The sequence below is a fragment of the Rhinoraja longicauda genome, chromosome 8 (genome assembly GCF_053455715.1).
Source record: "Rhinoraja longicauda isolate Sanriku21f chromosome 8, sRhiLon1.1, whole genome shotgun sequence".
NCBI classification, from domain to species: Eukaryota; Metazoa; Chordata; class Chondrichthyes; order Rajiformes; family Arhynchobatidae; genus Rhinoraja; species Rhinoraja longicauda.
Window position 1 is genome coordinate 61,400,162 of NC_135960.1, and position 23,672 is coordinate 61,423,833.

General features: G+C 44.3%; 1 protein-coding gene across 2 annotated transcripts in view; it reads left to right on the plus strand.

Annotated features, from left to right (window-relative positions):
• The window catches only part of LOC144596037 (major facilitator superfamily domain-containing protein 6-like), a 72,220-nt gene that overhangs the window by 35,470 nt on the left and 13,078 nt on the right, over window positions 1-23,672 (plus strand). For both annotated transcript variants that reach the window (XM_078404115.1, XM_078404116.1), the window contains exons 3-4: window positions 15,082-15,179; window positions 17,853-18,014. In XM_078404115.1, coding sequence (XP_078260241.1) covers window positions 15,082-15,179; window positions 17,853-18,014 — 260 coding nt within the window. The remainder of the gene's footprint in view (window positions 1-15,081; window positions 15,180-17,852; window positions 18,015-23,672) is intronic.

A 23,672-nucleotide genomic window follows, 5' to 3' on the forward strand; every position in this document is an offset into this window, starting at 1 on the left:
GCCTTCTCCCCATACCCCCTCACTCCGCTATCCTTAAGAGCTCTATCCAGCTCTCTCTTGAAAGCATCCAACGAACTGGCCTCCACTGCCTTCTGAGGCAGAGAATTCCACACCTTCACCACTCTCTGACTGAAAAAGTTCTTCCTCATCTCCGTTCTAAATGGCCTACCCCTTATTCTTAAACTGTGGCCCCTTGTTCTGGACTCCCCCAACATTGGGAACATGTTTCCTGCCTCTAATGTGTCCAATCCCCTAATTATCTTATATGTTTCAATAAGATCCCCCCTCATCCTTCTAAATTCCAGTGTATACAAGCCTAATTGCTCCAGCCTTTCAACATACGACAGTCCCGCCATTCCGGGAATTAACCTAGTGAACCTACGCTGCACGCCCTCAATAGCAAGAATATCCTTCCTCAAATTTGGAGACCAAAACTGCACACAGTACTCCAGGTGCGGTCTCACCAGGGCCCGGTACAACTGTAGAAGGACCTCTTTGCTCCTATACTCAACTCTTCTTGTTATGAAGGCCAACATTCCATTGGCTTTCTTCACTGCCTGCTGTACCTGCATGCTTCCTTTCAGTGACTGATGCACTAGGACACCCAGATCTCATTGAACATCCCCTCTTCCTAACTTGACACCATTCAGATAATAATCTGCCTTTCTATTCTTACTTCCAAAGTGAATAACCTCACACTTATCTACATTAAACTGCATCTGCCATGTATCCGCCCACTCACACAACCTGTCCAAGTCACCCTGCAGCCTTATTGCATCTTCCTCACAATTCACACTACCCCCCAGCTTAGTATCATCTGCAAATTTGCTAATGGTACTTTTAATCCCTTCATCTAAGTCATTAATGTATATCGTAAATAGCTGGGGTCCCAGCACCGAACCTTGCGGTACCCCACTGGTCACTGCCTGCCATTCTGAAAGGGACCCATTTATCCCCACTCTTTGCTTTCTGTCTGTCAACCAATTTTCTATCCATGTCAGTACCCTACCCCCAATACCATGTGCTCTAATTTTGCCCACTAATCTCCTATGTGGGACCTTGTCGAAGGCTTTCTGAAAGTCGAGGTACACCACATCCACTGACTCTCCCCTGTCAATTTTCCTAGTTACATCCTCAAAAAATTCCAGTAGATTTGTCAAGCATGATTTCCCCTTCGTAAATCCATGCTGACTCGGAATGATCCTGTTACTGCTATCCAAATGCTCAGCAATTTCGTCTTTTATAATTGACTCCAGCATCTTCCCCACCACTGATGTCAGACTAACTGGTCTATAATTACCTGTTTTCTCTCTCCCTCCTTTCTTAAAAAGTGGGATAACATTTGCTATCCTCCAATCCACAGGAACTGATCCTGAATCTATAGAACATTGAAAAATGATCTCCAATGCTTCCACTATTTCTAGAGCCACCTCCTTAAGTACCCTGGGATGCAGACCATCAGGCCCTGATGAAGTCCCAGCCTGCCCAACCTTGCCCTATCTTTGCAGCCTTAAGTAAAGGCATAACATTAGCCACCCACCAGTCTTCCAATGCGTAACCTGTGACTATTGAAGATGCACATATCTCAGCCGGGGCTCCTGTAATGTATTCTCTATCTTCCCACAGTGTTCTTTGGATATACCTGATTAGACCTCGGAGATTTATCTACCTTTATACGTTTTAGGACATTCAGCATCTCCTCTACTATAAAGTACACTATCCCAAGATATCCCCATTAACTTCCCATGTTCCCTCATCTCCGTGGCTTTCATGGTTCAAACAGAGAAGTATTATGCATTGAAGACATTGCCCATTTCCTGCAGTTGCACACATCCATTTTGGTCTTTAAAGGCTATCATTGTCTCTCTAGTTACTAATTTCTGGCATTATTTTCCTTCACTTTTATTTTTGGATTATCATCTCCAGTTGAAGTAATTCATTTTTTCAGAAAGGCCAAATGGCAACTCTGACTGACTAGTTAATGTGTGTTTGTTATATTAAGTTGCAACGAGTTGACTCATCTGTTTGGATGAGTTTGCTATTCTCGGCTTAGAATATCACCACTTCAGGCATTTCACTTTCAAGGAAGTGTTCGCTGGGTCCTCACCTGGTGGGCGCAGGGAAATTGTATGCCACTCTGTTCTTCTTCTTCTTCTTCTTCTGTGGTTGTTCCCAGTTGCCTATTTAAGCAGCTGGGAACCTCCCTTGAATGATAGAAGGGCATATTGCTAGCTGCTTAAATGGGCCACAGCTAATCGGGTTTCCGTTGCCAACACTGTCCAACGCCTGGCGGAACTTGGCCTCGCCCTCAACAACCAATTCCCATTGACTAATGGCATGGGAATATTTCTAGCTGCTTAAATAGGTACCAGGGGCTAGCCACAGAAGACAGAGAAATGAGTGGCACAAAAACTGCAATGCAAAAACGTAGATTAACCTGACATGGAATTTTCATGGATTCAATGCAAAGCAGTCAAGTTTTTGTTGAATAGCACACCGGTAAACCAGTGTTCAAAGCAGACAACAGCAAAGCCAACTCCGATTCCGATTTATTATATGTATTCCACTGGCTGATTCTAGCTCTACTAAACTGGGAGAAATGAGGCGAATTCTACCTCTTGCATTGTCAACCCAGATCATCTAACTCGAGATATACAAGAAATTAAACATGGTATTTTACATAGAAACATAGAAAATAGGTGCAGGAGTAGGCCATTCGAACCTTCGAGCCGAGCCTTCGAGTTAGATGTGGCCCTTGTGGCTAAAGGGATCAGGGGGTATGGAGAGAAGGCAGGTACGGGATACTGAGTTGAATGATCAGCCATGATCATATTGATTTTCCTGGTCTATGAAACACATGTCTTAATGTTAAAAGTATGAGAACAGTTATTCTTAAAATTTGAGAGCTTGTTGACTGCATTTGCTGTTAATAACAAAAATTGACTTGCTTCAGACCATTCTGTTTTGTTAAAAAACGTGTCACAAAATGCCCATTAACTGAGAAAAGAAATTAAGTACTGAAAATCAAGAAGGTAGTGTGCCTAGCACACCTTTTATTTCTTGCCAAACTGCCAAATGATCTATCAGATGGGCTGTATTCACAAAATGCTGGAGTAACTCAGCAGGTCAGGCAGCATCTCAGGAGAGAAGGAATGGGTGACATTTCGGGTCGAGACCCTTCTTCAGACTGATGTCAGGGGGGCGGGACAAAGGAAGGATATAGGTGGAGACAGGAAGATAGAGGGAGAACTGGGAACGGGTAGGGGAAGAGAGGGACAGAGGAACTATCTAAAGTTGGAAAAGTCAATGTTCATACCGCTGGGCTGCAAGCTGCCCAAACGAAATATGAGGCGCTGTTCCTCCAATTTCCGGTGGGCCTCACTATGGCACTGGAGGAGGTCCACGATAGAAAGGTCAGACTGGGAGTGGGAGGGGGAGGGGGAGGGGGAGTTGAAGTGCTCAGCCACCGGGAGATTAAGTTGGTTAAGGCAGACTGAGCGAAGGTGTTGAGCGAAACGATCGCCGAGCCTGCGTTTGGTTTCGCCGATGTAAAGAAGTTGACATCTAGAGCAGCGGATGCAATAGATGAGGTTGGAGGAGGTGCAGGTGAACCTCTGTCTCACCTGGAAAGACTGTTTGGGTCCTTGGATGGAGTTGAGGGGGGAGGTAAAGGGACAGGTGTTGCATCTCCTGCGGTTGCAGGGGAAAGTGCCCGGGGATGGGGTGGTTTGGGTAGGAAGGGACGAATATCAGATGGGCTTGATAATGAACCCCGGAACAGAAGCCAGGTGGTTTTTGATCTAAACCATCATATGTGCACCTTAGTGGACCTTCTGATCCTTCAGAATACCTGGATCAGAAGAACCTTCCCTGATCCTTCAGATCCTTTCCATGTTATAGGAAAGATATTGTCAAGCTTGAAACAGTTCAGAGAAGATTTACTAGGATGTTGTCAGGACTAGAGGGTCTGAGCTATTGGGAGAGGTTGAATAGGCCGGGTCTCTATTCCTTGGAGCACAGGAGGATGAGGGGTGATCTGATAGAGGTGTATAAAATCATGAGAGGAATAAATCGGGTAGATGCACAGAATCATTTGCCCAGAGTAGGGGAATCGAGGACCATAGGACATAGGTTCAAGATGAAGGGGAAAAGATATAATAGGAATCTGAGGGGTAATTTTTTCACACAAAGGGTGGTGGGTGCATGGAGCAAGCTGCCAGAGGAAATAGTTTTTTAATTTAACAATTTTTTTTTAGAGATACAGCGCGGAAACAGACCTTTTCGGCCCACCAGGTCTGCGCCGACCAGCACTCCCCACACATTAACACTATCCTATACCCACGAGGGACAATTTTTACCAAGCTAATTAACCTAAATACCTGTATGTCTTTGGAGTGTGGGAGGAAACCGAAGATCTCGGAAAAAACCCACGCAGATCATGGGGAGAACGTACAAACTGTACAGACGGCGCCCTTTGAGGCTGCGACTATCCCAATGTTTAAGAAACAGTTAGACCAAGCGCAGTCATGTGGGACAAGTGGAGCTGGGACATGTTGGGCTCAAGGGGAAGTTGGGCCAAAGGGCCTGTTTCCACACTGTATCACTCTATGACACTATGACTCTAATACCTGGATCAAAAGTGCCTTCCCTGATCCAAATGATACGTTTTCTGCCAACACCAGTCAGTACATGTTCCTGAGAACCAGCAGAGATCTGTATTTCAGGTAACAGAATCAACATGGTACTTTCTAATGGGGCTACCAATTAAACAAAGACTATATCAAAGCATTTCATTGTACCATAGGGTACACGTGACGATAAAGGACGATTGAACTATTGAACAATTCATCGTTTTAAATAGTAGTTTTCCCATTTTACTCATCTTCTTTCATTCATCACCTTAAAATGTGATACCCATCCTTCTCTGACTGTGAATAGCTTCTCCTTTTAATGTTTCTCCTTTTAATCTATCAAAACCCGAGTTATTCTGATTATCACCATCAAGTCACCTCTCACATTTCCAGTGAAGGGTCTTCACCCATTCCCTTCTCTCCAGAGATGCTGCCTGCCCCGCTGAGTTACTCCAGATTTTTGTGTCTATCTTTGGTTTAAACCAGCATCTGCAGTTCAATCCTACACATCCAGTCTTTTCGCATTGTTAACATCCCTCATCTCTGACTCCATTCTAATAACTGCATCTATGCTAAATCATTCTGATGCTTCATGAGCATGAGACAGTGGCACGGCTGGTAGAACAGCTGCCTCACAGCGATGGGATTTGGCTTTGATCCTGACCTCGATGCTGTCAATGTGGAGTTAGTTTAGTGTAGTTTATTGGCACATGTACAGGGATGTCTCATGTCTAGTTTATTATTGTTACGAGCTGCAGTGAAAATACTTTTTTGTCATGTGCTATCCAGACAATGAAAAGACTGTACATGATGAAGTATAATCAAGCTGTCCATGGTGTACAGATATTGGATAAAGGAATCATGTTTAAAGCAAGATAAAGTCCAGTAAAGTGATTAAAGATAATCAGAGGGTCTCTAATGAGGTAGATGATAGGCCAGGACTGTACTCTAATTTGTGAAAGGATGGTTCAGTTGCCAGATAATAGCTGGGAAGAAACTGTCCCTGAATCTGGAGGTGTGCATTTTCACATTTCTGTACCTACTGCCCGATGGGAGAGGGGAGAAGAGGGAGTGACTGGGGTGAGACTCGTCCTTGGTTTTCCCGCGGCCTTACCAAGGCAGCCTGAAGTGTAGATGGAGTCAACGGGAGGTTGATTTACGTGATGATCCAGGCTATGTCCACGATTCTCTGCTATTTCTTGTGGATAGAGCTGTTCCCGAATCAAGCTATGATGCCTCCCGATAAAATGCTTTTTACGGCGCATCTGTAGAAGTTCGTGAGAGTTCTCGGGGGGTGTGCCGCATTTCCGAAGCTTTCTAAGGAAGTCAAGGTGCTGGCGTGCTGTCTTGGCCATTGCATCAATATGGCTGGTCCATGGCAAGTTGCTAGTTCCCCCTGTGACCTTGTGGGTTCCCTCCAGGTGCTCGGCCTTCCCCATCCCAAAGACGTGTGGACTTGTCGGTTAATTGCCTGCTGTAGTTTGCCCCGAGTGTGTAGCGAATGGATGTGAAGGTGAGGTAACATTAGAACTAGTGGGAATGGCTGATCGATGGTCGGCGTGGATTCAGTAGGCCGAAAGGCCTGTTTACACAGTGTATCTCTAAGTACTGAGTAAGTGTGTTACGCAGAGCTAAAGATAACACTCCATCTGATGAGTAATGTTTTAGCAAATAATCTTTACATTTTTGTGCTTTGCATCTCTATGAATAAACTTGTCTTCCCATATAAGAATTTATCTACATCTACCCCTTTTTCTCTTGCTCTTTATTCCTGTACCCTCTAAAATTGTATCACTTGTTTTACGATGACTCTTCCCATTCTCCCTTTGAAAATGTTTTACTTCACACTTCAGAGCATTTCATCAGCCTCATATCTATGCAGATTGTTGTTTTGCTGGGAAAGCAAATAGGATGGATCTTTGCTATCCTTTGTTGATGGGAAATAATATGCAGCTACCAGCAGTGGTGGTACAACAATGCTCCCAAGGTCATACAATATGGCACAAATAGTTCTTAAATGTACACGCACACAATATATACCAGTGTCTGCACATTTCAAGAATGTGCCTTCCTGATGCCTGTTAGAATCCTTATTGTTCGCTACGCTCCTAACCTTTGTGTTATCTGTGAATGTTAGTGGCTGAAACCTGTGTGTTGGAAGTTATTGTTCACATTTGACTTTAGTGGTGACACAAGAGTCTGCAGATACTGGAATGCTGAGCAAAAAACAAACTACTCTGTGGAGGGAAATGGACAGATGCCTTTTTGAGTTGGCATCCTTCTTCAAGACTGGAGTAGAGGGGAGATAGATAGTTGAAAGAGGTGAGGGGAAGGGGTGGGCAAGAGGTAGGTGAATCCAGGTAAGAAGGGAGTGGATGGCAAATGAGTCAGATGGGGAAGAGAAGGGGGGAGATAGACACATGCAGTGGAGTTGACAAGTGGAGAAAACAAAAGGTTGTAGATGTTGGCGAGAAAGAAGTGTGAGGAGGGATGGTGGGAAGATGGGAATGGGAGTGGAAGTGGTTGGGGGGAAGAGAGGAGGAGAAATGGAGAATCCAGAGGTTGTAAGGATGGCAGAGGATGGGAACATTTCTGGGTAACGGGGGAATGCAGAGAAAGATGCGTACAGGAGGACCTGGGTAGATGAGAAGGAGGAAAGGGGTGTAATGTGAAGTTGGAGGATTCAATGTTAATGTCATTCAATTAGAAACATAGAAACATAGAAAATAGGTGCAGGAGTCTGCACCGCCATTCAATATGATCATGGCTGATCATCCAGCTCAGTAACCTGTACCTGCCTTCTCTCCATACCCCCTGATCCCTTTAGCCACAAGGGCCACAACTAACTCCCTCTTAAATATAGCCAATGAACTGGCCTCAACTACATTCTGTGGCAGAGAATTCCACAGACTCACCACTCTCTGTGTGAAGAAATGTTTTCTCATCTCGGTCCTAAAAGTCTTCCCCCTTATCCTTAAGCTGTGACCCCTGGTTCTGGACTCCCCCAACATCGGGAACAATCTTCCCGCATCTAGCCTCTCCAACCCCTTAAGAATTTTATATGTTTCTATAAGATCCCCCCTGAGTCTTCTAAATTCCAGCGAGTACAAGCCTAGTCTATCCAGTCTTTCTTCATATGAAAATCCCGCCATCCCAGGGATCAATCTGGTGAATCTATGTTTCTATGTTTCTAAACTGCAGGCTACCCATGGAATATGAGATGTTATTCTTCCTGTTTGGGAGTAGTCTTGCATTGATTCCCTGTTTTACTCATCCGTACCCACACACCTGTCCCCTTGTACTTTACCCTGTAACCACACGAAGGGCAACACCTCACCCTACACCTCCTCCCTCTCCTCCATTCAGGGATCTCATCAAGCCTTCCAAATTTTCATGCATCTCCTCCAACTTTGTCCTTTGTCTATTGCATTTGGTGCTCTCAATGTGGCCTCCTCCACATCAGTGAGATCAAATGTAGACTAGGCAACAACTTTGCCAAACACATGCTTTGTCTGGCAAAGTAGGCTGGAGTTACAGGTTGCAAGCCACTTCAGCTCCTTCCCATTCCCATACCGCTTGCCCCCCTCCAGACACTCCTCGTCTCGACCCTCTCTCCCTCCATCTTATCTGCCCTCGGTCACCTCCACTGCTCGAGCGAAGCCACACCCAAACTGGAGGAACAGCACCTCGTATACCTCTTGGATAGCCTACGGCCGAACAGCAGGAACACTGAATTCACAACTTCAGGTAAACATCCTCCCCCTTCTCTCGCCTCTGAAGTACTAATGCCTTCTCACGCACAGTCTTTTTCACTCCTCCTCCTTCAGCTCATCAACCATCCATATCCTCTCCAAGTCCCCTTTCCCAATCTCCATTCCCCAAGTTCCAATCTGCCCACCATTCCTCCCTCTGGTTCTACATGTTACCTTCCTTTCCTGGCAGATTCCGCCATCTGCAGCCCTTTCTCACCCCCACATGGCCTCCACCCTTTATAACCATCTCCATCCTTCTCTCCCCCACCTGACTCATTGCTAGTTTTTACCTGGATCCGCCTATCATTTGTCACCCCTTCCCCTATGCTCTCCCCTTCTCTTACCAGCTAGCTCCCCTCTGTTCCAGTTTTAAAGAAGGGTCCTGACTCGAAACATCAACTGTCCATTTCCCTCCAATTTGTTTTCTGTTTGACATCAATGATGCACATTGAACAGAGAAACAGATGAAAAGAATTCACACTTATGTTGGGAAATTGTGCTTTCTGCCTTTCCCCTCAGATAGTGCGAGCACGTTCAGGTCCCCAGAAAAATGTGCAAAATGGGACAACTGTTTGTTAGCAGGTGTGGTGTTTGTGCACACAGGAGATGGTGCTGTGAAGTGGGTACAAGCAGTAGTTATCTGCAGAGGCAGCAAGTGCTGTACCTTGAGCAAGACACAAAATGCTGGAGTAACTCAGCGGGTCAAGCAGCATCTCGGGCCGTGGATAGGGGGGGTTTCTGGTCGTCACCTTCCAGATCCCAACCTGAAATGTAGTTTAGTTTGGTTTAGAAATACAACATTGGAAGTAAGCCCTTTGGCCCATCAAGTCAACGCCGACCAGCGATCCCAGTACACTAGCACTATCCTACACACAACGGACAATTTACAATCCTTTACAGTTGACCTAAAAACCCCTACGCCTTTGGAGTGTGGGAGGAAACCAGGGCGCCCGGATAAAACCCACGCAGGTCACGGGGAGAGCGTACAAACTCCCAACAGACAGGACCCGTAGTCAGGATTGAACCTAGGTCTCTGGCAACTCTACCACTGCGCCACCCACTCAAAATGTTGCCTATCCATGTCCAGAGATGCTGTCTGATCTGTTGAGTTACTTCGGCGTTTTGTGTTTTGCTCAGGATTCCAGCATCTGCAGTTCCCTGTGTCTTTGCATTGTTGACTGCTGGGAAGCATGGTAGCGATGTAAAGGACTCTCTGTTTGTCAGTACAAATACAGCAGCAGGAAAGCCTGCCTGGATGTGCAAGAAGACATGGGGAAGGCGAGAGACGCAGTGCTGCCATCTGCATTTGGGAACCCAACACCTGACGGCGTAGTCCAATCAACTCCTCTGTTGTGGGAGGCCCCAAGCTACTGGGAAACGCAGGCTGATCAATGGGCCTGTGGTCTTAGCAGCACTGATTGGTACAAAGTGGCCCCAATGAGTGGTGGGAACACCAAATTAGTTCTCCATAAAGCTGACCGTTAAAGAATAAGGCTGAGAGATGCTGTGTGCAGGACATTGATGTGTCAGCGCTAATGCCTATACTTTCCGTTTGATCCCTGAACTCCGTATCCGATGTGCTAGCTTTTCTATGCATGAACAACAAATGTCGTAGGTTGCCCCCCTCCCCCAAGCTAAATCTTCAGCTGGCAGTGGAGGAAATGTGCACAGCTACCCATGTCACCACTAAGCACACAACAGTTGATGGTTGGACGGCGTGGACTTGGTGGGCCAAAGGGCCTGTTTACATGCTAATCTCAGCTGAACTGAAGCTAGAAAACATGACTCTGAAGAAGGACCCATTCCCTCCACAGATGCTCTCTGACCCACTGAATTACTCCAGCACAGCACTTTGGGTTTTGCTTTATGATTCCGGCATCTGCAGTTCCCTGTGTTGCCAGAAAACATTAGCTGAGCTAGGGTGAACCGTACGAGTGGTCAGCCCAGTTTTCCACTGGATGCTCTCTCACCTGAAAGTTCTCATTTGCACAATCTGCTTGGAAACCAGTTCTTGAACACATCTTTTGCACCATACCTGTAGGTAAAACCCCATTTCCCGCACTAACGCTGTGTTCTGGATCATTTAATTCAGCGATTGAGCTCATTCTTTCAAACCTCCAATGCCATCTTTTAAAAAGTATATAATTCCAGCAACATCACTTCATGCACATTTACCTCTTCAGAAATGTCAAAAAGTTCCAGGCTCTTTTTAAACTGCTATCATCTAGAATCCCAAGAGCTGCTGGTATTTGGGTTAAGTGAAGCATGGTATGCACAAGCTCATTTGCAAGCAAGCATGAATAGTTCAGGTCTAAATGTTCTCAAGCTGTTGTTTAAAATCTGGAGATGAGTCTTTTTGTGATGGTGGCCTTGCTACTGTCAGCAGATCTACAGTAGATCTACAGCAGATTTAGCCGGGGGTTATTGGAAGGTAGCTGCTGACTTCAAGTCAGTCTGAAGAAGGGTCTCGACCCGAAACGTCGCCCATTCCTTCTCTCCTGAGATGCTGCCTGACCTGCTGAGTTACTCCAGCATTTTGTGAATAAATACCTTCAATAATTCCTTTATAATGTACCTCTTCTTGCTATTTCAGCCAACTTTATGAATTAGAATCAGTTGAACTGGTTTTTTTTTTAAAAGTTCATTTCAGTTCAACAGATGGCAAGTTTTTATTGCTTTAGATTAATGTATTACCGCATGAGTTCAAAGAATACAGTACTTTATTTGCAGACCAATTTAATCAGTGGAGATACAAGGAACTGCAGGTGCTGGAATCTTAAACAAAACACAAAGTGCTGGAGCACCGGCCAGACAGCATCTCTGGAGAACATGCATAGGTTACATTTCGAGTCGAGCTAAAACGTCACCTGTACATGTTCTCCACAGATGTTGCCTGACCTGCTGAGTTAACGCAGCAGTTTGTGTCCCTTGCAGAACGCAGAACAGTTGCACCGAACACCTCTTTGTATACTGCAGCAAACCTCTAATCTGAAGTACGTGCTCTTCCCAAGCCCAGAGTTATTATTTTCCAAGGTCACCATTGCCACTTCATTAATAATAGATTCAAGTACTTTACCTACAACTTTACCTACAAAAAGTTGGGAGCCTCAATCACCTCGTGGCACCACGGGAGAAGAATGAGGAGGAGATAAGACTTTGCCTTCCATCACAGTGAGGGTGTGCCTAGAGCAATCACTGTGATGGCTGTTTGTGTAAAAATTGTATCTGTGTGTCCTGTGCTTTTTGTTGTCTACTGCCGGACCCTGACGTGAGAGGACGCTGGCGTTGTTTATTCGCCGCTTTTCCGTTAGGATAGTTTGTCTGTTTGTTTTTATGTTGATTGTTTTTGTAAAGCGCTTTGAGCACCCGATAAGGCGCTATATAAAATAAATGCTTATTATTATTATTATTATTATTATTATTATTATTATTATTATTATTATTATTATTATTATATTATTATATTATAACTAATGAGAAAATAATGTTGTCATCAAACTAACAGCATTCCCTGTTTTGTTTTCTCTTCCAATTTATTCTGGTGGAGTATTGGTTGGGCTGTTTTACAAGAAGAAACAGAACAAAAAATGACGAATTAGTCATCCTCAATATTGATGGTCTCCCAGTATCCACCTCCCCTCACATCCGGAATCTTGGAATCATCTTTGATCAAACCCTCTTCTTCGACAAACACATCAAACACATCACAAAGACAGCCTTCTTCCACCTCAAAAACATTGCCCGTCTCCGTCCATCCCTCTCCTTCACAGCTGCAGAAACCCTCATCCACGCCTTCATCACCTCCCGTCTGGACTACTGCAACAGCCTCCTCTATGGCTCACCCTCAAAAATCATCAGTAAACTTCAATACATTCAAAACTCCGCTGCCCGTCTACTCACCCACTCCCCGATCCGTGACCATATCACCCCCGTCCTTTACAAACTCCACTGGCTCCCCATCCCCCAGAGAATCCAATACAAAATCCTCCTCATGACCTACAAAGCCCTCCATAACCTGGCCCCATCCTACCTGACTGACCTCCTCCACAGGCACACTCCCACCTGCACCCTCCGCTCTGCTGCTGCCAATCTCCTGTCCCCCCCCCCATCCGGACCAAACTCAGATCCTGGGGGACAGGGCTTTCTCCATCGCTGCTCCCACCCTATGGAACTCACTACCCCAAACCGTCAGAGACTCCTCCTCACTCACCACATTCAAAACATCACTGAAGTCTCACCTCTTCAGCACTGCCTTCAACCACTGAAGGTCACCTCACCTTCTGTCTCCTTTCTCTGTTCGTTTACTTATTTATCTATTTATTCACTTCTCTATGTTCTAGAAATCCCTGTAAAGTGTCTTTGAGTGTTTGAAAAGTGCTATATAAATGTAATGCATTATTAATTATTATTATTATTAAGGAAGTGAGCAAACGGAATGAGCAAGAGAAAAAGAAGGAAGGGCAAGATTAAAGCAGCACCTAAAGTCAGCACTTATTTATAAAATAACACTTCAATTTATAATGTAGTAATGCCACGAGAAATTGATCGGTCTTTTCCAAATTATCATTAACATTGGGATACAATGTTAGATTTGTTGGAAAAAAATATATAGCTCTAAAGAAAGGTGAACAAACCCCAAAATGCCCTGATAACCAAATGTTGGGCTTTTGCAGGAGATGGCAAAGAGTGCAGATAGATAGGTTGTCATCTTCCAAAATTCCATAGATTATGGAATGGTTCCCATTAATTACACGATAGCAAATTCTACTCTTTAAGAGAGGACAAAGAGAAATAACAAGGAGCGCTGTGAATACATTAGTTTGTCGTTAGTGATAGGAAAAGTACTGGAATCTATTATTGATGAGGCAATAATAGTGACCTTGTAGGATTGAGTCGAGTTCATTTAGATTTATCACAGGAACATCACTTTGACCTGTGTGTAGGTTTTTGAGGTTGTAACTAATGAAATAGATAAGATTGAAAGAATTGAGGTGATGTGTTTGGATTTTCAGAGTAGGCGTAAAAGGATGATTTTCAGGTTGGGAGCACGTGACTAGTGAATGCCTCTGGGATCAGTGCTGGGGTATCAGCTGTTCACAATCTGCATCAATAATTTGGGTCGGTAATTGAGTGCAGTGTATGCATGAATGTTTCCATTACAAAGCTGGGTAGTGATATAGGATGTGAGGAGGATACACAATGGGTTTAGTGTAGCACTGACGGATTAAATGGATAAATGAGTACTTGGCAGATGGAATATGTGGACAAATCTGAGATCATACAGTTTGGTAGCAAAACGAAAAGGGAAGGGTATTTTTTTTAAAATGGTGAGAGACAGAATTGTTGGGGGATTTGTATGCAAGCTACTGAAAGTTCACTTTCAGGTAAAGTAAGCAGTTAGGACATGACAAGGTAAGCAAATGACATGTTGCCCTTTATTTTGTTTTGAGAACAAGAGTAGACTCATTTGACTACAGTTCTGTAGGACGAGGGAGAGAGAGAGCTCTAGGCTGGAATATTTGAAGATACACACAAAATGCTGGAGTAACTCAGGAGGTTAGGCAGTATCTCTGGAGAAAATGGGTAGGTGACGTGTCAGATTGGGACCCTTCTTTAGCCCAGCATCTGTAGTTCCTTTTTATTACATCTGGAATATTGTTTACAGGTCTGGGCTAGTGGGAGGAGTGGCACCGAGATTAATCAGGTTGATTGCTAGGATGACGGGTTTGTCACATGTACAAGGGTCTCGACCAAAATGTCACCCATTCCTTCTCTCCAGGGATGCTGCCTGTCCCGCTGAGTTACTCCAGCATTTTGTGTCTATCTTCGGTGTAAACCAGCATCTGCAGTTCCTTCTGACACGTTTGGTAAACTGAGTCTATTCTCTTGAGTTTAAAAGAATGAGAGATGATCTCTTTGGAGCATAAAAATTCCTGAGGGATTTTGACAGGATTGATGTGAGCATGATATTTCCCCAGCCTTCTAGTTATTAATTCAGTTTGGTTTTATTGTCATGTGTACCGAGGTGCAGTGAAAAGCTTTTGTTGCATGCTAACCAGTCAGCAGAAAGACAGTACATGATTACAATTGAGCCATTTACAGTGTATAGATACATGATAAGGGAATAACGTTTAGTGCAAGGTAAAACCAGCAAAGCCCGATCAAGCACAGTCCAAGAGACATCAAAGAGGTAGATCGTAGTTCAGCACTGCTCTCATATTATTCATATTATCAAGTAAATGAAGAGATCCGAAGTTAATACAGGAAAGTGGAGCTGTAAAGTATGATCGCCCATGATCTTATTGAATAGGGTCGAATGGCCTACTTTAGTTTAGTTTAGAGCTACAGAGTCCTTAAGCCCAGCGATCCCCGCACATTAACACTGTCCTACACTCACTAGGAACAATTTACAATGTTACCAAGCCAATCAACCTACAAACCTGTACGCCATTGAAGTGTGGGGGGAAGCTGAAGATCTCGGAGAAAACCCACGCAGGTCACAGCGAGAACGTACAAACTCTATACAGGCAGCACCCGTAGCCAGGATCAAACCCGGGTCTCTGGCGCTGTAAGGCAGCAACTCTACCGCTGTGCCACCATACCACCCCTTCCTACTATCCCTTTTGTTTATGTGTTCTTATCAAATGCATACTATCAAATAGCCTACATAATTGTGCATGACTATGTTTGTGTTCCAGGGTACTGTACATCGGCCTGGCTTGTAATACAGCTCGTTATTTGTATATCTCATATGTGGAAAACCCATGGTATGTCCTTCCCATGGAGGTATTGCAAGGTAAGATGGTGCAAAATATTGGAAAACTGAATGTAGCAAAAAAAGTAAACATTATTCTTGGACATTTCAGCACAAAAATTATCAGATAATTTCAACCTAAGAGATGAGCAGAAGGTGATGAAGATAATGGTCCTCATGCCATCACTTGTTGATTTAACATGTATTTTAATTTTTTCATGCATAGCAAGTTATCTGGAACTCATTACTTGAAAGGAATATGGAAGCAGATTTGATAATAACACTCAGAATGAAAATGGATAATCCGTCCAAGAGAAATATTAACATGGTTGCAGAGGTAGAGCAGGGAGCGGGACTAATTGGATAGCTCTTTGAAAGAGCTACCATTGGCACAGCTGACTGAACAGCTTCCTGTGTTGTCATTATGATCCCCTGTATAAAATGCAAAGTTTGAATCAACTTTTAGCATTGGAAAAATGGGAGTAAGCCACAAGCATTGAAATTGGATTCATTAGTCCCGTATTTTTGTGCACAGCATGCACCTAAATACAATCGAACTCTGGTTAGATCATGCTGGCGATCATTTCATGCACGCACTGAAGAATTAGCCCAGACTTCTTGAGTTGAGATACAGCGGTGATGGTTTTCTGATATTAGTTACGCACCTAACGACATCACTAGTTCTGCACAGTTCCTCCCTTGTGGAGATAAAGTGAAGCGTTTGGGTGCAGCTTCCAACCCTCAGCGAATGCCCTCAGCACATCATGCTGCTTCGTTGCATTTGTCTATTTAAAACAACATTGATTTTATCAGGATACGTTAAAGCTTCCAAAATGACTGCAGGCTACATGGTTACTATCCAAAGTTTACAAGAGTGTGTTTAAAGTAACAGAAGTGCTACTTAGGAAACACAAGGACTGGAGCGACTAGGCTTGTATACACTGGAATCTAGAAGGATGAGAGGGGATCTTATCGAAACGTATAAGATTATTAAGGGGTTGGACACGTTAGAGGCAGGAAACATGTTCCCAATGTTGGGGGAGTCCAGAACCAGGGGCCACAGTTTAAGAATAAGGGGTAGGCCATTTCGAACGGAGATGAGGAAAAACTTTTTCAGTCAGAGAGTTGTGAATCTGTGGAATTCTCTGCCTCAGAAGGCAGTGGAGGCCAATTGTCTGAATGCATTCAAGAGAGAGCTAGATAGAGCTCAAGGATAGCGGAGTCAGGGGGTATGGGGAGAAGGCAGGAACGGAGTACTGATTGAGAATGATCAGCCATTATCACATTGAATGGCGGTGCTGGCTCGGGGGGCTGAATGGCCTCCTCCTGCACCTATTGTCTATTGGAACAGCAGATGGGCTCAAATCGTGAGATAAGCACAAAGTGGTGGAGTAACTCAGTAGGTCAGACAGCATCTGTGGAGGGAGAGGATAGGTGACGTTTCGGGGTGAGACTCCAGGCTGAAGAAGGCCCTTGACCCGAAACTTTGCCTGTCCATTCCCTCCACAGATGCTGACTGAACGCTGAGTTACTCCAGCACTTTGCGGAGTGCTACTTTGTTTGGCTTTTAGCTGCTGAGATACTCAACCCAAGGTGACAGACTGGTAGCAATTCATTACTGAAGATGTGGCTACAGCATAGGGTGGCTCAAGGACCTCCAGGCAGGAAATAAAGACCTGCTACCCATGAAGTGGCTACATTGGGATGAGTATTTAGAGACGCCATATCCTACCTGGACCTGTGATGACCAATTTATTTGCAGGCTTCTGATTTTTCAAGGCTGTCATCTCAGAAATTAAAAAAATTATGGAAAGGTACTTGGACCCTCTCTTGTGACTGGATCTCTCTCTCTCTCTCTCTCTATGGAGATCAAAGGCACGTTTCTCTCAGCTTCCTCACCACGGGAACGTTGCAAGCAGCTGTGACAGATTTCCGCTTGCATCCCAGTCTACTGCTCACAGTAGCATCAGAGAAGCCGCTTATTGTGAGCACAAAGAGATAAGTTCACAAACTTACATTTCACTCGCAATGAGGTGACAGCTTGAATATTGGGAGTTGCAGGCAACCAGATAGTTATGCAGCAATTGTTTTGGAATCTGCACCCAGTTGAGCCTCAATCCTTCATATTACACTGGTCTTTTGTTTTATTAGTTATTCATGGAGGTTGGACATCTTTGGCAATGCCAACATTCATTGTCCATCCGTTATTGGTCTAAACTGGAGAGGCATTTAAGGGTATAGCTACATTGGCGAGTTTTCAAGTGTTGACAGATTGTGTTTGTACCCGGACTGTGTAAGGCTGGCAGATTGCCTTTTGAAACAGAATCTAGGATTGATCCATTGTAGCATTATGTACATTTGGTCTATTTTGTGATTTAAAAAAAAAAAAACGGAATCCATTAGAGATGTGTATACAACAGCAAAGAAGGGTGAAATCCAATTTCTGTCAATCACATCCTTTGACATTAAAACAAAATTTGGACAGGTGTGTGGATAGGAAAGGTTTCGAGGATATTGGCCAAACACAGGCAGGTGTAGGACTAGTGTAGTTGGGTATCTTGGTCGGCATGGGCAAGTTGGGCAAAGGACCTGTTTCCACTCTGAATGACTCGGTATTGCATGTCTGATTAACTGAACCATGAATGATTTTCTGCAATCACCACAGCGTCTAATTAGAAAATAAGTGAAATGTTGACAAGATGTGTTTGTTTGCAGGTGTTACCCATGCAGCAGTATGGGCTGCATGCATCTCCTATCTGAGTGCAGCAGTTCCTCCTGCATTAAGGACGTCTACTCAAGGAATTCTACAAGGGCTCCATTTAGGTTTAGGCCGAGGCTGTGGTGCTATGATTGGAGGAGTAATGGTGAACGCCTTTGGTGAGTCATATAATGTATAACCCGTACAGGCATATTTAGTTTTTGAGTTTTTAGAGATACACTAACACTGTCCTACGCACACCAGGGATAATTTACAATTAAGCCAATTAACCTACAAATCTGTACGTCTTCGGGATGTGGGAGGAAACCGGAGCACCCGGGGAAAACCCACGCAGGTCACATGGGGAGAATGTACACACTCCGTACAGACCATACCCGTAGTCAGGATCGAACCCGGGTATCTGGTGCAGTAAGGCAGCAACTCTACCGCCTCATATCAATAGCTGGGAGAGTTCTTCATTATTTATTTGGTGAAGCTGCTTTTCACCCGAATGACCTTGTCCGCAAGATGCTTTAAATATTCATCAAATTGAGATGCTTCAACTAATTTGGGAATTGGAGTGTCATTTTTACTGTAAAAATATTGTATGGATACATTCTCTCTCGCAACTTGGGAATTTACTAAATTTAACATTCAGAATGAGCTTGTTGTTAACATCAAAAATCTTTCTCTTTTACATGCTGTTTCCTTGCGAATTGACATCTTGCCTCTGCTAAATTAACTTTCCTGATGTTTCTCAAAATAAAAACTATGCATATGGTGCGTTTGGAAATATTAGGTGGGTCATATTGTACAATAATATTCCAACTGTTAAAATAATATTTAATAATATTATTATTATTATGAATAATGATAGAAATAGGGGTTTCTTAGAATAGATCATTGATGTTTACACCAAGGACTGGCCAGATAGGGTGGCTCATGGAACTGAGGGCAGGAAGTAAAACCATCTTTGAATACCTACGTCCAAGGCGAGAATGGGTGATGCAAGGCCACAAATGTAATCAAACTATTATGCTGACTATTTGAGTACAACTTGGCTAGGATGCCTGATGACAATCGATTTCAAAATATCAACTTAAAGTGATGGACACAAAATGCAGGAGTAAATGTTCATATAATATTCCAATATTACTATGACTATAGACTATGGAACTGGTTAACTGACTTTTAATGGAGGGAAGGGGAGGGGCTTCACAGTTCACAACGATGTATCCCTCTTGGGATCACACCATCCCTAGCCAACAATCGACCACCCTGCCTGATGTCATCTATTGGTGGCCCTAAGTTGTCCTGGTCTTTCTAGTTTCCAGTTCCTTCCCCTACAATCGGTCTGAAGAAGGATCCCCACCCAAAACGTAACATATCCATTTTTTCCGGAGATGCTGCCTGACCCGTTGAGTTACTCCAGCATTTTGTGTCCATCTTTATATATACAAACCATATATAAACCATATATACAAACCATATATAAACCAGTATCCGCAATTCATTTTAATTACATTTTTTATCAACTTAAAATGACCATGTTAGCTAAGTAAATGCGTTGCCAAGACCATTACTGAGCCAGATTGACCAGGAAAATCCCCGCTTCACTGGTCAGTTCCTGCTCACTCAGTTGATCAATCCATGACAGTTGTTATGTGAGGCTGGCTGTGAGATGAATAAGTTTATTGGCCAAGTATGCATATACAAGGAATGTGCCTTGGTGCTCCGCTCACAAATGACAACACAAACATACAGTTAACAATTAAGAATAAAGCATAAACACATCAAAACAATAAGGATACAACATAACGGTTTAAACATGTGGGTGAAAATAAAGCAGAGCAAAAAAGAGACTAAAGACTTTGGTTATTGAGTAGAACTCGTGGAAAAAAAAGCTGTTTTTATGTCTGGCTGTGGCTGCTTTGACAGTCCGGAGTCGCCTTCCAGAGGGAAGTGCTTCGAAGAGTTTGTGGCCAGGGTGAGAGGGGTCAGAGATGATCTTGCCCGCTCGCTTCCTGGCAGTGTACAGTTCGTCAAGGGGGGGAAGGTTGCAGCCAACAACCTTCTCAGCTGTTGCAGCCTCCGGATGTCGTGCTTGGTGGCTGAGCCAAACCAGACCATGATGGAGAAGGTGAGGACGGACTCAATGATAGCAGTATAGAATTGGACCATCATTGCCTGTGGCAGATTGTGTTTCTTCAGTTGCCGCAGGAAGTACATCCTCTGTTGGGCCTTTTTGACTGTGGAGTCGATGGTGGCCCCCCATTTAAGGTCCCTGGAGATGATGGTTCCAAGGAACTTAAATGACTCCACAGATGTGACTATGGTGTTGTTGATGGTGAGTGGGGGGAGGGGAGGGGGATCTCTTCGAAAGTCTACAATTAGTTCCACTGTCTTGAGAGCATTGAGCTCCAGGTTGTTGCGATGGCACCAGGATGCCAGCTGTGTTACTTCCAGATGTGGGGTTTCATTGAGTCATTTACTCTATTGTGTCTGTAGCAGTCCTTTGGTGAAACTATCCATTTATTTCCATCCTTAAGGATTGCCCTCCCTTGCAAATTTCATCCAATTTTCTCTTGGAAGTTTTCATATTGAACCTGTTTCCGTGATCCTTTCAGGAATTACTTTGCAGATCGTGATCTAACAATCCCTATAGGAAGATAGACACAAAATGCTGGACTTGAAGAAGGATCTCGACCCGAAACATTACCCATTCCTTCTTTCCAAGGATGCTGCCTGCCCCGCTGAGTTACTCCAGCTTTTGTGTCCACCGTCGGTTTAAACCAGCATCTGCAGTTCCTTCCTATACAATCCCTATAGGAATACTTGTACATAGGAACCATAAGCAAAAATGACATCACCCTCAGCTGTGACAGCCCTGCAAAGTTTAATCACACAGTCTTGCCCATTAGAAATGCTCACTGAGGAATGATACCAGGTGAACATTGAAATCTTGGTCACCCCGATTCTGGCCTCTCTCCATTGGCTCCCAGTACGGTATAGAATCAACTTCAAGCTCCTCTTATTCACATACAAAGCCCTAAACGGCCTTGCCCCCCCCCCCCCCCCCCCATCAAAAATCCTAACCCACCATTCTATCTCCAGGTCCCTCAGGTCGGCCGACTTGGGGCTACTGACTATCCCACGGTCTAGGCTTAAGCTCAGGGGTGACTGCGCTTTTGCGGTTGCAGCTCCTAGACTGTGGAACAGCATCCCTCTCCCCATCAGAACTGCCTCCTCCATTGACTCCTTTAAGTCCAGGCTCAAAACCTATTTCTACTCCCTAGCATTTGTGGCCCTCTGAGGGGGCTCTGTGAACTGTTTATGTATGTGCTGTTATGTTTGTGTGCCATTGCATGTTCGTTCTTAGTACCTGAACTGATGTACAGCACTTTGGTCAACGTGGGTTGTTTTTAAATGTGCTATACAAATAAAATTGACTTGACTTGACTTGACTTGGTGAAAGACTTCTGGAAATAGCAGGTAAAAAAAAAAGTAATAAGAGCTAAACAGAATAATTGCCCATAGCTTTGAGTAATTTTGCCACTTCTATTAAAACTGTTCCAGTGAATTCAATTTGTGGTCCTCCTTTGCAACTTTTTACACTGTAATAACAATTGATGTCATCCTTCCCCATTTTATATTTCTATGTCTGTGAAATAATCTAATTTGCACAACATGATTGGCACAGTCTGGTGGGCCAAAGAAAGTGTTTTTTAAACAGTTGAAGATGAGTTTGACCTGGGTTCTTGACTCGTCACTTACACAAGGTCTGTAAAAGACATGCTTTTGCATGTGTGCGGTCATTACCTGGCACCATGTCAGCATTAAAGTCAAGTTTTGTTTAAGATTTCCATACAAATGGCCCATAAAGCTAAGAAGAGCCAACAAGCTACTTCTACCCTGCTTCCAGCAGCCAATAACCAGCTCCATCATTTTGCTGACATTGAGGAAGAGGATGCTGTCTTGATAACATGTTACCCAGCACCTAAAAGTAGCCCGTCGCGCCATTGTTTGAGATCAGGCCCGCCACAGTGATATCATTTGCAAGCTTGCAAATGGAGTTGGAACAGAATAAGGCCAGACAGCTATGAGTGCATAGGGCAGATGTAGTAAGAGGCGGGGATTGAAGCTTTGCGGGGAAACAATTATTGCAGATATTTTGTTACCTGTTCTTACCGAAGCAGGAAACATGTTCCCAATGTTGGGGGGAGTCCAGAACCAGGGGCCACAGTTTAAGAATAAGGGGTAGGCCATTTAGAACGGAGATGAGGAAAAACTTTTTCACTCAGAGAGTTGTGAATCTGTGGAATTCTCTGCCTCAGAAGGCAGTGGAGGCCAATTCTCTGAATGCATTCAAGAGAGAGCTAGATAGAGCTCTTAAGGATAGCAGAGTCAGGGGGTATGGGGAGAAGGCAGGAACAGGGTACTGATTAAGAATGATCAGCCATGATCACATTGAATGGCGGTGCTGGCTCGAAGGGCCTAATGGCCTCCTCCTGCGCCTATTGTCTATTGTCTATTGCAATTTACAGCTCAAAGTCGAGGATCAAGATGCTGAGGGTGATGCTGAGTCCTAGGTCCAGGAGTTTGGATATGAGTGTGTGGTTGGAATTATGGTGTTGAAGGCAGAGCAGAGCTTATAGGCAATAAGTAGGAGTCTTATGTAGATGGCCAGATGTTCCAGAAATGAGTGTAAGGTCAATGAAGTGGCGTCTGTCGTGAACCTTGTGTGGCAGTCGACACATTGCAGTGAATCAAATTGGCCTTCACAAGTTCTTCAGTGATCGGAGCAGAATTAGGCCATTCAGCCATCATGTCTACACCGCCATTCAATCATGGCTGATCTATCTTTCCCTCTTAACCCTATTCTCCGCATAATGAAATAATTAATTCATTAATTCTTTCCATAACCTCTGACACCCCTCCTAATCAAGAATCGGTTGAAGGTGCGCCATAATAAACCACAAAGCACTTCATGGCGGTAGATGTCGGAGCCACCCGACAGTAGTCATGAAAGCATGCTACTTTGATTTTCTTTGGCACTGCAATATCAGTGGTCTTCTTAAAGCAGGTGGGAATCTTGGATTGGGAGAGGGTAGGGATGTCCACGAATACTCCTGCCAGCTGGTGCGTGCAGGTTTAGTTTAGAGATACAGTGCGGAAACAGGCCCTTCGGCCCACAATTTTTACATTTACCAAGTCAATTAACCTACAAACCTGTACGTCTTTGGAGTGTGGGAGGATCCGAAGATCTCGGGGAAAACCCACGCAGGTCACGGGGAGGACCTACAAACTCCGTACAGTACAGCACCCGTAGTCGGGATCGAACCCGGATCTCCGGCGCTGCATTCGCTGTAAGGCAGCGACTCTACCGCTGTGCCACCGTGCCACCCTAGGTTCTAAGGATGCAGCTGGGGACTCTATCCAGACCAATGGCTTTGCTTATGTTCATTCACAGGAAAAGTGGATCAGCAACGGTGATTGCTGCAGTGTACGGGTGCACCCGAGGCTGTCAGAGCAGGTCACATCATTTCACTGCCTTCTGTGCCAAGTAAGCACAGAATGGACTGAGCTCATTGTTGGCATTGTTGCCAGTGATTCTACTCGGTTTCACTTTGTTGCCACGATGAACAGTGTCTGTGTGGTGAGTCTGGATCTCTAGCTTGGTCTGTATTTGTATCTCGGCATCTCTGATGGCTTTGTGAAGGTCATGCCTAGGTTTCTTGCATTGGATGCAAGTAGGTTATGAATAATTAATGCTTCATGGCACATTAGCACCAAATACTTTTTGCAAAGCGTTCACCAACAGGGACTCTCTCACTCAT